The sequence below is a fragment of the Halichoeres trimaculatus genome, unplaced genomic scaffold (genome assembly GCF_033239565.1).
Source record: "Halichoeres trimaculatus isolate MK-OKI-2021-1 unplaced genomic scaffold, fHalTri1.1 fHalTri1_scaffold_12, whole genome shotgun sequence".
NCBI classification, from domain to species: Eukaryota; Metazoa; Chordata; class Actinopteri; order Labriformes; family Labridae; genus Halichoeres; species Halichoeres trimaculatus.
Window position 1 is genome coordinate 11084425 of NW_027437190.1, and position 16654 is coordinate 11101078.

Sequence of the window (16654 nt, forward strand, 5' to 3'; positions counted from 1 at the left end):
ATGTTTTGGTCCAAAAAGCCAATAAATTAAGCACAGCAGCATTGTTTCCAGGCTCTCATAGCCCCTCTGTTCAGAACGCTCTGATTTAGTGGGCGTGGCCTTCATATGTAAATGAGCCTCAGCTGATACCGCCCCGCTCTCCGCGTCACTGAGAGCGCCACAAGCTTCGAGTGCACAATGTTTAGAAAACAGCGAAGCTCGTTGACAGTAACATTACAGGCTAAAACAACAGGCTAACTGCAGCTAAAGTTAGCATCCTGAAGCTAACACAGAGACACGGGGGACACTGAGGAAAAGCTCTTACATCTGCTCCACAGCACACAGCATTTAAAATACTCACATTTCCAGGGTCCGAGGTTTGTTGGCGGATGGTTGGTAATGCGCCTGGATTCAGGACCAGTCTATTCGCTAGCCCTCTGTTGTACTGTCCAAAGTTGGAAAAGCAGTCGGCCGTGAAGTGACTAGCACACACATGCACAGTTTTACTGAGTGTAGCTGGCACATTTTCTTGACAAATGAACTCTAGCCACTTAGTCTTGTCTTCTTCCGAGATGGAAAGCTTGTGCATGGAACTATGTGGCTGTTTACAGCCAAAAACAAAGCAGTTTTTGGCTGCTTTGGTGTTCTTTGGTGTTCTTCTGGAGAGAAATCTCTCCAGCAGCGGGAGTGGGCGGGGAAGGGGTTCAGGGGTATCTGCTCCGGTGGACCAATCAGGTCAGACTTGCTTCTGATTGATCAAAAAAGAGAATCCCTGATGTGGGCAAATCCCCGAAATCTAAACAGCTTGTTTTAAGTCAGGATTTTACATTCACAAGCACTACTAAGTACAGGTTTTGTCATTGGATATCACATTTTGTGGGCTGGGAGGAAAGCCAAAGACCCACAAATGTCACTAAAAGACTTAATAAAGTGATTCTTGCATAATATGGGACCTTTAAAGGAATCACATTTATTACAGCCCCAGAGGTCAGGGGTGATAAACCAGGTTGAAAGAGTGCCCGTCTGTATGTGGGGCTCCGTGAAGAACAAGAAATGCACCAAAAATTTGAGAGCAGACAGAGATCTGTGAGCAGAAATTCCCTCAGCGCAGGAGGAAGAACCCGAGTGTGAGCGCATTAAATCTGCGCGAGCAGCATTATAACCGAGTGAGAGGAGACAGTTTGAGCATGCCCAGAGCAAATTTGAGCACAAGAGCAGGGTTTTGAGAGACAATATCACAAAATCTGAGCATAAAATCAACAAAATACTGCTCTTATATCAATTAAAAATGCTCTTAGTTTAAGACAGGAAATTAATTCTATATATATTGAACGGGAGCTGACTCCAAATCATGCCACAACCACAGACTGTAAAATTAATGGACGTAGTCTTCCTCACCCGTCTGCTTCTGAGATGGATTTTTGAAGCATATCGGCTATCGCAGCCATATTGGAAGTGTCGGGGGCTTTGAGTACAGCTGTAGAGCGCACTTTAGTCACGTCAGCTGAGCTGTGCTTCTGATTGGGCAAGCTCAGAAACTTAATATCTTCTGAACGGCTGACTTAGAAAAAAATCACCCTTGCACAGTGCTTGCTGATGGTGAAATTAGCAACCCAGACAGGAGACGTTTTTTGAATCAGGCAGTAAAAAGGTTAATTTCTGCTTTGAAAACAGTATTTTTGGCTTGGTGTGTATGTGACACCCGCTACTTCCGGAGACACCCTCAAGCGGACACTCGAGAAACCTGCAGTGTTGATTTTGTGGAACATCTGCTTGAAGTTGATCTTTCACAGAGACCTCATCCATACATCGACTGTACTGACAACAAGACTTCATCACTGACTACATTTCATGTGACAGTTCACACCCAGGGCACAGCCTGTTCTCACTGCTGCCCTCAGGGAGGAGGTACAGGTCCATCAAAGCCCGCACCTCTAGATTTATGAACACTTTTTGTCCCAGTGCAGAGTATTGAACACACAATAGCTTGTCAAGATGCTGTTGAAGTGTTACAGCCATGTCAGTGTGCAGTATTATCTATGCAATAGTACCTACCCGTGCAATTGTATCTACCTCCATTTCGCTGCTCTCATGCCCTCTACTGCACTGTTGCACACTTGTATATTCTTAATGCTGCCTTGTAAATATTTTATTTTATCCTTATTTTATTTTTGATAGATTTATATTTATACCTTATCCCGGGTATCGCACCACCAGAGTTGTCTTTTCAATTTCGTTTTACATTGTGTATGTGTGTACACTGTGTATGATGACAATAAAAGCTTTCTATTCTATTCTATTCTATTCTATTCTATTCTATTCTATTCTATTTCTCAAACCCTAATCCAGCTGCTTGGCTCTGAGAAATCTAAGAGTCACTCTGATTAAGAAAGCACAACTGAATCTTTTTTTAAATGATCTATGTCACAATGACTAAATCAACAGGACAAACAACTTGTGCAACTTTAAATTTGTAGAAAAATTACTTTAATCTTCTTAATTTATTATGGACAATAGAAAACACAGCTGCAAAAAAAGAGGAAAAACAGCTTCACTTCTGTACATTGGCTTTGCCATAATACAAATGCAAAATATGCTCAAATTACACATTTCCAGCCACTTCATATCAAGGCGGTTCATCAGAAAATATATCCAATCTAACTACACATATTTACAGAGGGGACCACAGTACAGACAGCTGCTGCTGTGGGCGTCACTGACCCCGCACTGCAGCAAAGCTGCTTCTTTGAGTTGCAGGGGTGGTACAAAATGCCCGGCCCTGGTGGTTTTAACATGTAACGTGTTGAAAATGAAAAGAAATATTTACAATATACATGTGTGTAAAAAAAAGTGCCATGTATCCTGTTGAATTGTGAAAACCTGTTGCACAGAAGTGCAGTTTGTTGCATTTCTTTTTGCTCTCATGAAAGATCAGGACTCTCATCTCAGAACAGTTTTTGCTCTGTGAAGGGGGTCAGCATGGAAGAGTCCAGAAAAGAGTGGGATGCCAGGGTTTATGAAGCAGAGGAGGTCATCATAGTCATGACAGGCTGACAGTAGGAAAACAGATTAATGTCATCAAGCTCATCACAGGGAGCCAGACCCCCTAACCCAACTGATAATTTGGATTAACAACAGAGGACTGCTGCTGAGGTAAGAGCCCTGGATTTACAGAGAAGACGATCCACAGTAACATCTTCTGTCCTCTGAGAAGTGGAAAATGTTTGGCAAAGCGTTGTTCAGTGGTAAAACTCATGAGGTTTGAACTCAGGGGAAGACATTGTGCCAGTGTCCGGATGATTCAGGAACCACATCCAGTTCAAGCTCAGGCGCCACCTCCACCTGGGGCGCTGCTTCATCCTCGCCCAGCGTCACTTCTTGAATCTGACCTAAAGGGAAAAAGAAAACAAAGAGGAATGAGAAGCTGTTCCCAGAATTTTGATGCAGTGAAACTTTGCTGATACATAATAACTGTGTTAGTAAAGCAGGAGACCATTAGCACACATTCAGAGAGCAGCTCCATCAGCTCTGTATTCAATCTGCCTGAGGCCATCATGCAAATGAGACCGTTTCTTCCTCGTCTGACTCCTCCAGCATTTGTTTCACATTCTGCCGTCTCTTCTCTGTCTTACATAAACTGCACAAATGGACTTGACAGATGTGGGACGTGCTCATTGTGAGTTTTGAATGTGAGTCATGTGTCACTGTACGTTCAGCTTTAAATAACTCCCCCAGCAGAAACAAGACTTGTCGTCATTGGCACAGGCTGCGAGGTGCAGACACGCTTCTTATCCAGCTACAGGCAGCACAATGAAATGAGTTTCACAGCCCGAGTCATTTCATTATCTTCTTCCATTTCACTTCAACGCTTCTGAAGCATATTCTTCATGCTGCGAGCTTATGAGTGTGTGCATCTCGTCCACCAGTATTTTTCATCTGCTAATATACACGTCTTAAAGAAGAACAGACTATTTCACTGTTTGTGTAGGCGCAGTGACATTATTTCTGCTCATTCAGATCCATTCACTCATTGTTGTCTGACCTCTTCTACACTCTACAAAACTCTGCCCGTGCCTTCCTGACTTAGAAGCTTTGCTCTTTAGCTCCTGCTGCCAACTCTCCACAAAAGTCCAGTCATAAATTCACAATTCAGAACAGAGATCCAGGGATTTCCTGAGGATATTTGCTGTATGGTTCAGTTCAGAGGAAAAATACTTGGTGAGTATTGAAGCATGTAGGAGGACGAAGAGAAGTTCATTGTATTTTCACTGAAAAACATGTTCATGATTCCTGCTATGAAGCTGTTTTTTGTTGTCCAACTGAAAATTCTCATTTTATAGTCATAACTTTTCTTTCTGCACACCTCTTCTGATGTTTAAAAAAATGAAGGAAAAAAAAGTTCTATTGAAGTTTCTTTAAAAGTTATGTGACTACCTTCAGTCTTTATCTGCACATGTATAACCAAGAGGTGCTTTTAAAACTCTTCAACTTCACCAGTGAGTGCTAACTTACAGGCACTGATTACAGAGACACATGTAGCTGGAATTGGTTTCTAGGATTAAAAACTCAGTTTCCCATGAGCACTATCACCCACTGTTTTAATGCTGCGTACCAGAGCAATAAGGGGTTGGGATTTTCCGTGTTGGAAGATCCAGCCTCTGATTTTCAGAGGCTGGATCTTCCAGACGTACGGTGATGGATGAAAAAAAAAACAGCTGGAAATTAAACTTCAGCCTTCATGTTTGAATAAAGCACATCATGTGAGCTTCAGTGATAGATTTAATCTTTAGATACTGTTTGCAATAACTTGCTACCGAATTGAACTAGGTACTAACTACATTTATGAACTCTACATGCATGCAGAACTGTTTCTTTTTTTTGTATAACTGAATGGAAAATAGAAAATGTAATAAAAAAAAATAGTTTTTGACAAAATTTTACTGTTCACTTAGCCTGTTCTGTGGGGGCTGCCATTGTTGTGTGACATAGGATGAACCAGACTTGGTGATGCCGAGAAGTGTTTTTTTTTCTTAGAGTTTCTGTTGGAAAATGGTTGGTTTTCCAATGGTTAGCTGGAAAATCCTGACCTTTGAGGCATCTGGAATGCAGCATATGGCATTACTCTTCTTTTTTTTTTTTTGTTGCTAGGCGCTGCCCAAGTAGCTGCCTGTTGCAGCAGCTCTCTCTTCTTTGTTTGTTTCTTGAAATTTTTTTTGTCTCTTTTTCGTCATCTTTGTATTTGGAGTGGATCATTACTTTGTATGGTTCATTGTTGGTCATGGACACCAAACTTTTTGTAGCTTCAGTGATATTTTTACTACTTTTCTCCTGTGTTTGTCTGGAGATCCTACATGTAACCATGGCCACATTGTTTACATGCAAAATTAGCTGTTAGCAGACTGTAGCATGTCAATGCTAACTAGTGTAAAGCTTGATGATTTCCCTGCAGGTGAGGAGGAGGAGGTGAGGACTACGTGCTGGTTCTCAGGTGTGAGCTGGAAGGTGACGACGTGGACCTGTCCTTCCATCCATCGTTGTTGGGAACGTGGGATCTATCTCTAGGGTTGCCAACTTTGAGGCAGAGAGAAAGGGGGGGGGGGTTTCTCGCAACTATACAGTCTATGCTCGCTGCACAGTACAGTGCGCACGCACTATATGTCTATGACAGGGACTGGGTCACACGACCGTTAGCACAGCCATGGCAGGCAGCCAGGCACACAATGCATGGCGCACAGAGAGAAAAAATGTATGCATCTTGCCTTTACCTATGAGGCCGGGACAAACAATGTCCGTACGGGACGCGCCTCTTTTGGCTCAAATACGGAACGTCCCGGCTAATACGGGACAGTTGCCAACCCTATCTATCTCCAGTGGGATGGATGAGCTAGCCGTGCTAGCCCAGTGGCAGAGGGGCTGCCAGAGGGCAGAGTGGCATCGTGCTGTTTACGGACGTGGCTGACGGAGCTGACATCGGACGCCGGCGCCACATTGGAGGAACTTCACCTGCTGTGAGCAGACAGGATCCAGGAGACAGAGACTGAACAGACTGCTGGGGAAGCACAGTCCTGGGCCCTGTGGAGGTGGAGACTGGCTGGGCTGGAGAGTGGTGGACGAGTGGTTGACAGGCTGTCCTCATCTATTTTCTTATGGACCTTTTTGCACTTTCTATACTCGTTCTTACTTTTGTTTTCTTGATTGCTGCTGTGACTCCTGAATTTCCCCTCGGGGATAAATAAAGTATTTTCTATTCTATTCTTTTCTATTCTTTTTGTTGTTGAAGCAAGGAGGGAGATCTGATCTTCTTTTCAACACTTGACAACAATGAAACTTTGTAAACTCAGTTTGTAACATACTTTAGTAGCTGACTGTATTTAGCACTATTCATGCCCTGAGATGTGAACGCCACCAACTCCAACCTCACCAAGCAGAGCTAACATAGCCTCACTCTTCATTTTATTGATAGACTCTCAAGTTTGAACAGACCACTGCAGAATAACTGCTGACTGTGGGTTGAAATGTTTATGGTTACAAACATCTTAGCCTCTAGCCTGGTCTCCATCATTCTCCTGTTTAGCTTTCCTCTGCTCTTCTTCATTTTTCTTTTTGGCAAACCAGCTCCAGTGTCCACCAATACTTCAAAATTAATCAGAGAAAACCTCTTTCACAGATCCCTCTTTTCACTGCTAAGCTTTTCTGGTCAGAATAGTGTCATCAAAAGCTGACCACAGATACTGAGAAAAAGCATTTAGAAATAACCTTTTTTTTTCTGATAATCCCATTTTAAATCTTGTCTCATGAGCAGACAAATATATAAAAGTGAGACTTTTTCAAGATCACTCAAAGTCCTGAAGGGGTTTTAAATGACTGAGATTATTTCTCTGGGAGCCATTAATTTCCTTTAGAACATGGTGCTCATTCTTTTTGGAGACTTTGAGACATTTTCAAGAAATTTCTGGTGGCACAAAAATAATCAATGTCTGTGCAAATTCTGGTGCATCAGTCTGAACTACAGAGTAAGTCACACTTATTTTTGAGAAAGAGGGATGCTTTTTACCTTTATGTTGTTGGACTCTACTCTGCTTCACAAGACAAATCACTTATTCCTAAAACTTTGAACTTTGAAAAGGCTTTGAATTGTTTCCTCCTTTTTGTTCAGGGAGTAACTGGAAATCTTTGCATGGCTGCATCAGAAAGAGGCCAGACTTTGACGGGAAGTGCAGGCAGGTGTTTGTCCTCTTGATGTCACTTTAGTATTTGTGTCACAGCAGGGAGCGTTTATGTCTGCAGCCTGCATGCCTCTGAATCAAAAAAAACAAATTTGCTTGGCACGCTGGCAGCTGAACGGCTCATCTGCTGCCGACAAACACACCGTGGTGTTTGAAACTGAATGACCTTTGCAGAGTACAAGATGAATCAGGAGGACTGTTCCAAAGACCTTGATGGTCTTGGTTCCTCTCTCCTTTTCCCTGGTGAGCAGTTAATTAGAGGTGTTTACTCAGTTTGTACTGAATCAACCACATTTGGACAAAACCTCTTTTCTCCAATCATCATGCTGCTAAACGTGAAATCTGTCCTCCCTGCTGTGGACACTTGGCTCTTCAGTGCTGATCACTGAAATCCTCCTCTCTCCTCTCAATCACTTTTGATTCATCTCATGAGTGTTCAGATTTATTTCCATTCTTCATCACATCCTGCACCCTTCTTTCACAACCAACAGAGTCCAGAGTTTTACAGAGAGGTATCTCACCTTGCTAAAGACCTCATGGATTTTTGAAGTTGTAAGCACGAGGTCATTGCAAAGATATCGCACATTTCACATCCTTTTCCAAATGTCACATTAAAGTCTCTCCATATTGAAACAATACTGCACATGTTTTAATGATTGTGTAACAAAAAGCACGAGTTCACAGAGTTTCAAAGACCTTCGTGGCAGCAGAAATCCCTGGAAGGCTAAATCAGTGTAGTCCAACCTTGAACACTGCACCTTTTTCCTTCTGCAGCAGGTCTGAAGGTGGGTTGTTTGAATAAATCAATCACAATGCGTGTTCTGTTCACAAGGCAGGTAACCCTGACCTTAACCTAAAAGAAGTACGACATAGAAATCATAATAAAGGTCCCCTCAAACAAAAAATCTGAGCCGTAGAAGAGTAATGGATGGATCAATGTTCCTTTCTTAAGGCCTGGCTCACACTACAGGATTCTCGGGACAAATTAACCCTGATTCAGTCCACCTGACAATTGCCAGAGAATCTGATTCAGGACCAAAGTCGGGCCGATGTTTGGTGCAGATTATCTTCTAGCATGGGCGGGTGATGGATCAAAAAGCTCCATGATCATCAGAGCTGCCCCGATCATTTTCAAACATGTGTGGTATTTATCAGAATGATTACGTCATTCATTCTCATTGAGGATGACAACAGCCAATCAGAGAGAGCCCCTCTTACAAGCCACCAGACAACAGACAACAACCAGACAGACAGCTTCATCCAGATGTGTTTTGACTCTTTTTACTTTTTTTTGCTGCAAATAAAGTCTACAGCCATCGCGTCACTTGAGTCTCCATTTTTGGTGCTTATTGCTTCCTTCTGAGATCAGAGCTCCACATTAATAACTGGCCCGCTTGCCAGGCTCAAAGCTCGACTGAAAGGCTCCAGCTCAGCTCACTGCGCGCTCCACTGGCCCAGTCATGCCAGTTGAATAATGCCTTTAAAAATAACACATAATCACATGATTTTCATACAGTAGCAAACTGTTGTTTTGTCAGTGATCAGTGTGAGATCACGCTGTTAGTGACTGATTCAGTGACAGTTTCACATCTGTCCCTCTGCGTAATGGATGAAAGGCATCGCTGCAGACAGCTCTGCTCTCTCCCCCCTGTTCCACCAACAGTCTAAAACTGTCACATCAAACAACTGAGCATGTGTGGTGTGTTCCTCTCTCTGGTCAGATAATCTTGGTGAAACCTTGTAGTTAGTGTGTACTTAAGATTTAAGAGAAAATGATCTGTGAAGATTTTTCTTATGTGCGAGATACAACCCGATTTCAGAATCTTTTTAGATTTTTAAAATCCTGTAGTGTGAGTCAGGCTTAACTGCCCTTTTTGTTTCCTCTCCAGCTGCACAGCCAGCTGCTGTTAAACCCAGGAGTGTGTGTTAGTGTGTGTACTGGTGTGACTCCAGTAGACTGCTCACCGTAAACCCCGTGTGACCTCTTCATGTGGTGCCTCATGTTGCTCTTCTGCGTGAACCGGATGCTGCACACCTCACACTTAAAGGGCTTCTTTCCAGTGTGTTTGACCATGTGGACTTGCAGAGCGCTCTTCTGGTTGAAGGCCTTGTCGCACTGGCTGCACTTGAAGGGACGTTCACCTGCAACAAAAACACACGAGAAACTCTGAATAAATCAGTGATTTGTCACACTGGCCCCTTCAGATTAGCTTCAAACAGAGCTGCTATACTTATTCTTAATAACTGAACTGATTATTTGCTCTTAATGCAGTGTGGCAGGTATAAATGAAAAACAAACAAACTGAACAATAACTCCGTCAGAGCCACACACGTCACCAGCCTCAAATAATGTTGTTGTAGATAAAAATGATTCTGCTGTTGTTCCATTAACCAAACTCAAGAGCCCCCGCAGCTCCCACACACTCCATCATATTCACACACATACTTTACCGTACATACAGCAATTAGCGTCAATTTGTGAAAAAAAAGTGCTCTGCAATTTGAAAACCAATGTTTAGATAACCGAGTTAACAAAAAGCTTTTTTATTTGGATTACTCATGAATAAGTCAAACTGATGCTGTAAGATGATGTTTTTTTACTGATGAGTGTCTGGAGATGAGCATCAGCAGACTTTTGTAACATGGGATTGTGGGAAAGAAAAACAATAACAGCTGTACCAAAAATAAAGTTATGAATGGTCAAAACAGAAAAAACAAAATTTTCCTCTGGAACTTTCAGTTTTCACAATAACACAGCTAACCACTGCAATGGTAGAAAAACATTGCTTTTTCAGAGACAGCAACAATCATTGAGTTGAAATGAACAAACCTTGTAGTTACTGTTTGTTTACTGCAATTTGTGCAAAAATACAATAATCACTCATCTTTCTCATTTTAATGATGGTTTACAAAGAAAAAAAAGAAAACACAGCAGCATCACGTATACATCGATAACAGTTGTATCACTGTGGCCTATTAGCAAGATTTCGGTTTGTTAACAAAAGGTCTCTGAGGCCTTCAAAATAGGAAAAGTCAAGCTGATTGACAGAATAAAAAGTACTGCATTAATTAAAAAAAACAGATTGATTGTGCCTGTAGGTCATATGTCACAGCAGCTGTGTAAACACAATTAAAAAACCTGTTCTACATTTTCTTTACTTCAACAATGGCTTCATCTGAGATTAATTAAAACTCTCAGACACCTTCCTCTCTGAACTGTCACGTCTGCACACACTGAGAAACAAACAAAGACGCAGTCAGGTAACTCCAAGCTCCAGAATAATTGGAAGCAAGACATTTTTAATCCAAACAGTTCTCCCATCACTCTTTTTCAACACTTTTAAAAACTTTCGTTACTTAGAATCACATTACTGTCACTTATTTCTGAACTTAGTCTGTAAACTTACACTTAATAAGGTGAAGAAACAAGGTGATGTAGTTAGTCTATCTTTAATGAAATGCTTCATAAAATGTTGATTTTTCCACAATCAAGTGCAATTAATGAATCTCCAAGCCTGTAAGTGGCAAATAGTAATATAGTAAATGATTATATCGTGATATGAATGATTATATAACGTGATTATATTACTTTTTTCCAGATTAGATCTTTAAGAAAACATCAGAAAAAACTGAGAAAGAGGAATAAGGCCACTGGAAAAAAAAACAACCCCCCCCCCCAAAAAAAAAAAGAAAAAAAAGAAATAATAATAATAATAATAATAACATAAAAAAACAATAATGACAAATAAATAAATAAACAAAATGTATTACAATTTTTTTTTCTGAGGAAAAGTCAGAATTCTGAGATTAAAATAAAAAATCTGACCCTTTCCCTAAGAAAAAATTGTAATAAAAAAAGATTGACTTTTTCCCCCCAGTGGCCCTTATTGTCTTCCATAGAAAAGACTCATCTTTAAATAAATATTCATTTTCACGACTCATTCCATTCACATTCCTGAAAAGCAGCAACAACAAACCTCACTGAAATCCCAGAAACAGTTGAGGGACGCATGGATTTGTTCCATCTACTTTGTCAGTGTAGCTCTGATACAATACACAGTAAACTAATGCAGTGATAGGGTGAGATAAACCAGAATGCAAAGTTTCAATCAAGACTTCATAAACAGAATTCAAATGAGCCTATTCAGATTTAAATGAACCAACAGAACTGTTTCTTTAGATACACAGATGGCTGATAATCATATCTGGGTGTTTCAGATTTAACAGCGAAATGATGCATTCAAGTCCTGCCTCTGTCTATTAAGCGTGTCTGGGTGAAAGAATAAATGGAGTCTGGCAGGAAGAGATGATAGCCGCCAGATATAACACTGTCTGTGCAGCATCCTTTTCTCACATCCCTTTTTTTTTTTTTTTTTTCACAGCATGCTGTTCAGGACTGTATCACAACTCTGAGTTTGGTGGTTGTTTTTAAAAGATGATAGTTCATCTGTTTGAGCAAACAGCTGGTTTCTTAGTGCGGAGGAATTCAAACTTATTTTCACACACATCACATTGTTTCTGTTTTGAACTTCGCGAAGGAATTTCTCACACACTCACATGCAACATACATGTATGATGCAGCATGTTCACGATGCTGTCTGAGCATACTGCTGATTTGACCAACTTTTAACCATGGGAACCAAATATTTCTCTCCCTCCACACAACTGCTCTAAAACTCACAGTGTGGTGGTATTACACATGATCGATGGAAAAGAAGCTGACCTTTGACACCCTAAACAGCACCTGAGGTTCTTGTTTATTACGGAGCATCAAAAGATTCAATACTATATAAACAAAAGTTAACGAATAGAGATGTACTGCATGAAATGACTTAAAAATCAATAATACATGTTTCAACTTTTAACTTTTAACAGACTTTATAAAGCTAGACATAAGACTCTGAGGAATTAAAGTGTCCTTTGCAGGTCTGGGACCACAAGTGGCTCTTTGGCCTCCTTGTATAGTGGCTCCCTCTGGCCTTGACAAAAAGAAACAAAAAGATAAATAAAAGTTATTTCTTATCCTAATTGTTTTTTTGTTTTTTTATAGGGCAGTTATCTTGAAATTCAAGGTAATATCTTTTTGTCGTCTGGGATAAGGAAGAAGTGATTAAATTTTGGGGGTGATCTGGATCACCGTCTGAAACTAGGACTTTTTTAAAGGATTCTTTATCATTGTGAGATAGGGCCATTTTTTTGTATATAAAACGCCACGATAAATGGTCGGATTGCTTCGCAAAACAATACAAGACAAGGTCACCATAATTTCTAACAGATGTAAAAGTACGATCCAGATCCTGCCAGTATTCTGGATACTAAGATCCAGAATATGAAATATGTACTGGGTCATCATCATTTTCAACACGGTCAGGTAACAAATAACCGTACAAACCTGCAACTAACACCAAATTGTAGCAGACAGTCTGCTGAAAGGGAGTATCACATTAAAGTAGAGCTAAAGTGTTGCGTGACAATCACAATATGCTTGGTGGAGGTCTGCGCTCTGCGAGTGCTTTTGTAGTTTTTATTTTATTAATTTTACACAAAAATGGAAAGGACTCAAATAGACCTACTTAATTTAATGTTGAATTCATTTCAAAGTAGGCCTACACACTTCACTTCTGTCTGGGGTAAACATGGGGTTACACATGTAAAAATAGACAAAGAATAAAATGTAGAAAACTTTAAAAGCTTTGTTTGGTTTTGTGGCTCCAGGCCACATTTCTTTGGTGGGAGAAGAGGCAAAATGTCTCTTTTGATAGTAAAGGTTGCAACTTAAAGTGATGTCATGACAGAAACTGGAGTGACCCCTTCATCCACTGCTGTACCAATCAGGTTGCAGCAGATTTTATCCCCCAATGTTTCCCACAACATGCTCCCACTGGTCACAACATTTGACCTTTCTGAAATTTAATCAGTTCATCTTTGAGTCAAAGTAGTTTGCGCCAGATATGAAACTCTTCCCCCCAGGCGCTCAGATCCAACAGTGTTTCCCACAGAATACAAAAAAGCAAGGGACAGTTAAGAGGGATGGTGATCTGTCCATCACGGATGTTGGCTAAATTATATTAACGTAGAAAAACAAAAACAGAGGCACAAGTTGGCCGACACTAAAAGGAGAGGATGCACCATGAAAAGGAGCAACATAACAGAAAAGAAAGTTCAGATAACTGTGTTTTTGTTAGATGACACTCCTCAAAGAGTGAGGGGTTATTTAATCATCAATCATAGCAGTCATTCTTTTCTCTGATTTCTCATTAAACAGAAAACAACCATTTAAAATTATCCCCCTTCAGGTGTTGATCAGTAATGTGCTCAGAAGAATGAGTTTACAGTGTGCTCCTGACCCCAGACCAAATTCAATTCAGCTCATCCTTTTTCCTCTGTTAGCTAATGGTCTAGTTCATTTTTGTAATCCTTACGAGGCATAAATATTATTTTCAATCATAACAGACTTTAATGAGAACTGAAGATGCTAAGTGAATCCCACACATTGTTTATTAACATTAAATAAGCCCATAGGGAGCTCATGCTGTGATCCTTGTACCTGTGTGTGTCCGGTTGTGTCTCTCCAGCTGGCTGCGCTTGGCGAAGGCCTTCACGCAGGACGAGCAGTTGAAGACTCTGGGTTTCTGGGAGCTGGGGGACGGGCCAGGTCGGTGCACTCGCTCGTGTTCCTGTAGGTGAATGAAAGAAAATGTTTTTAAACAGTTTAAAGTCTGGTACACAACGTCCCTTTGGCGGAACACGGACAAGATGTCTGTCAGACTTCACTCTGAGTATCCGTCAAAGCTTGATGCAGAAATTAGAGTGATTCTGGAGGGTCCGGTCACCCTGACAGTCAGGCTTAAAGAAGCTCGATTAGACGCAGAGCTTGACTGAATTCTTCTTTGTTTCAGTGTGAGCCTGTGTTTCCCTGTGTGTGTGTGAGAGAAATATGCGTGTGTGTGTGTGTGTGTGTGTGTGTGTGTGTGTGTGTGTGTGTCTTTAATTAGAGAACGCTGTGGGTAAATGTTACAAACTTCTCAATGTGCATTTGATGCTTGTATTAGTGACTACTTTCTTTAGACTGAATCCAGAGAATCTTTACTCAATCATTCAGAGATTCAATGCCGACTAAACAAATGTGCTAGGCTTTAAATTTTGTTGTTTAACTTAAAGATGCTATGAGGAGGATCTGTTTTAATCGCCACATGTGGTCCGGAGTCTCCGCACACTATTGTAAACTACTTTTAGTGAGGCGTGTGTTCGTTTTGGAATTAAACGGAGATCAAATCAAAACAAATTTTCTTTGTTCAAGACAACTTTTTACTGGATACAACGCGCCGAGGTAAGGAATTTATCAGTTATGTAGTGATACGGTTTAGAATGTGACATCGAGCAAACGTTGTGGAAGCCGACTATATGATAGCAACATCTGCAGCCCGGTGCTCCAATGTATCTGTAGGCTAACGTGACAACAAGTAAAAACTGTCAGTTTGTAAGTAGTTTAGTAGCTGGTTATATTCAGCGCAGCTGGCAGACCAGTGCCAGTGACCTGGAAGCTATGAACTGGTTAAAATAACCTGTAACCAGCAATATTTGCCCTGATAGTCTCATTTTAAAGTGTGGATTACGATCAGGCATGTATCTAGAAGAGAGACTTTAAAGATCACTTTCAAACTCCACACAGACACTCTAAATTTCATTGCTTAAAGATTGACATTTTTATACTGCTGAGCGATACCTTCTGTTGTCCTACTTTAAGTTACACATTAGTAATGAGCACACACTGACATACTGTTAGCAACATAATCATCTATTACCAAACAATAAAGAAGCAATGCTGTAAACTTAGAAGCAATATGTCTTCAACTGGTTTCTTCTTAAAACCTGAAGCACATAAAATCTTAAGTTCAAGAAGTCAACTGGCCATAATTAAAAATACATAAAGGCCCTTAACTTTGTAGTCTCTGTTATCAAAGTCCAAAATATCAATAAAATGCTGAGGGCCTTTTCGAGATAATGCAGTTAGGAGACTGAGGAATCTAACAAGAACCTTGGATTTATGCTTTAAATCAGATTTCTGTATGTATTTGTTTATTTTATGAAGGACTGACTGAGTAGAGACTGACATCAGGAATACAGATGATCCTAGAAAGCAGACAGTCCCACAGGACAGTGAATAGAAAATAAGTTTGTTGATAGCGAAATGTTTCCGTATTAATTGCATCATGACTTTGAGATAATAAAGTTTAGCCGCTGTTTTGGGTCATCATGGGGGCAGTGTTTATCAAAAGTGCCTGAGGTTAGTTTGACAAAAACAAAAACTTTTTAGCCATAAACAGAAGAGGAAAACATTTTTATAAATCAGAGTTGAGCTGCTCCTTTCTTCTGTCAGGTGTATTCTAACAGTACAACAAACCTATTGTGGAATAAGCTTCATGGATGGCTGGCTATTTCTACTTTTGCATGAATCAACAACTTTTGAGGTAATGTGGAGAAGCTCAGGGATATTACATTTTTTGAGTGGAGCTGGTAGGCTATATTTACAGAACTTTGCACAAGTCTTTATTTTGACTGAGGCTTTACACTTAAGAAGGTGAAGAAGTTTGGTTCTGAACATCTAGTTGCATCTTAAAAATGTCATATCTTCCAACTTTAATGTACTGAGTGCTTCAGGAATAAGTATTTAAACCCTGGAGTGAGTCAGCAGACATGCTCTCTGAGTTCCTCTCTGATCTTAAACGCAACACTGCAGAGACTTGAAGCTTTTATTGTGTGTTTTAAAAAGGAGGCTGTGAACAGGTGGCTTGGTAAGCCTCCTGCTGTTTTCAGAGACATTAAATGTCAGTGTGCAGAAAACAAGTAAGATGCTAAGTATGGATGAATCCGGAGTCTCAGACCAGCCTGGAGTGGTATTTTGCAGGATCACCTCAGTTAAGGGTTCTGGTGATGAGTCTTACTTTTGGGAAAATTATCAAACTATTTAATTTAGGGGTGTACAAACTTTTTACTAAAAGGGCCTAATTTGATTAAGTAAAAAATGACCAAATGCTGGCAGCTCTTACTGATATATTCATCAACCCTAACCCTAACATATGAAAACTCTCTTGACTTCAGGAGAAAACCAGTCACAAAGTGTGATCAAACATACTAGTGCCATCACCACAGACTAAGAAAATCAAACCTCCTCTGTCCCTCACTTGTCTGTTGATAACAGGTGATAAGTGGTCAGTTTTTTGCTGTGTTATGTGCTGCGTAAACATCAGCTAACTCTGCTTCTTAGTGAGGAAAATGTTCTCCTTTAGAGGGCAATACGGGAAAAATATGACAGGTTTTTTCTTAATGACAGGATCAGAATTTATATTTCATCAGGATTATTTTTCTTGATGTTTTTAAGATTATTTTAACCTACAAGTAAAAATACTTCTTACTCTGCATTCTGGACATTTTTTTCTGCAACAATT

General features: G+C 40.4%; 1 protein-coding gene across 2 annotated transcripts in view; it reads right to left on the reverse strand.

Moving 5' to 3' along the window:
• Positions 1-2479: 2479 nt before the first annotated feature.
• znf236 (zinc finger protein 236) overlaps positions 2480-16654 on the reverse strand; it is a 73137-nt gene continuing 58962 nt past the window's right edge. For both annotated transcript variants that reach the window (XM_074683767.1, XM_074683766.1), the window contains exons 30-32: positions 13753-13882; positions 9171-9347; positions 2480-3368 (exon numbers count right to left, since the gene is read on the reverse strand). In XM_074683767.1, the coding sequence (XP_074539868.1) occupies positions 3247-3368; positions 9171-9347; positions 13753-13882 (429 nt within the window). In that variant the 3' untranslated portion in view covers positions 2480-3246. The remainder of the gene's footprint in view (positions 3369-9170; positions 9348-13752; positions 13883-16654) is intronic.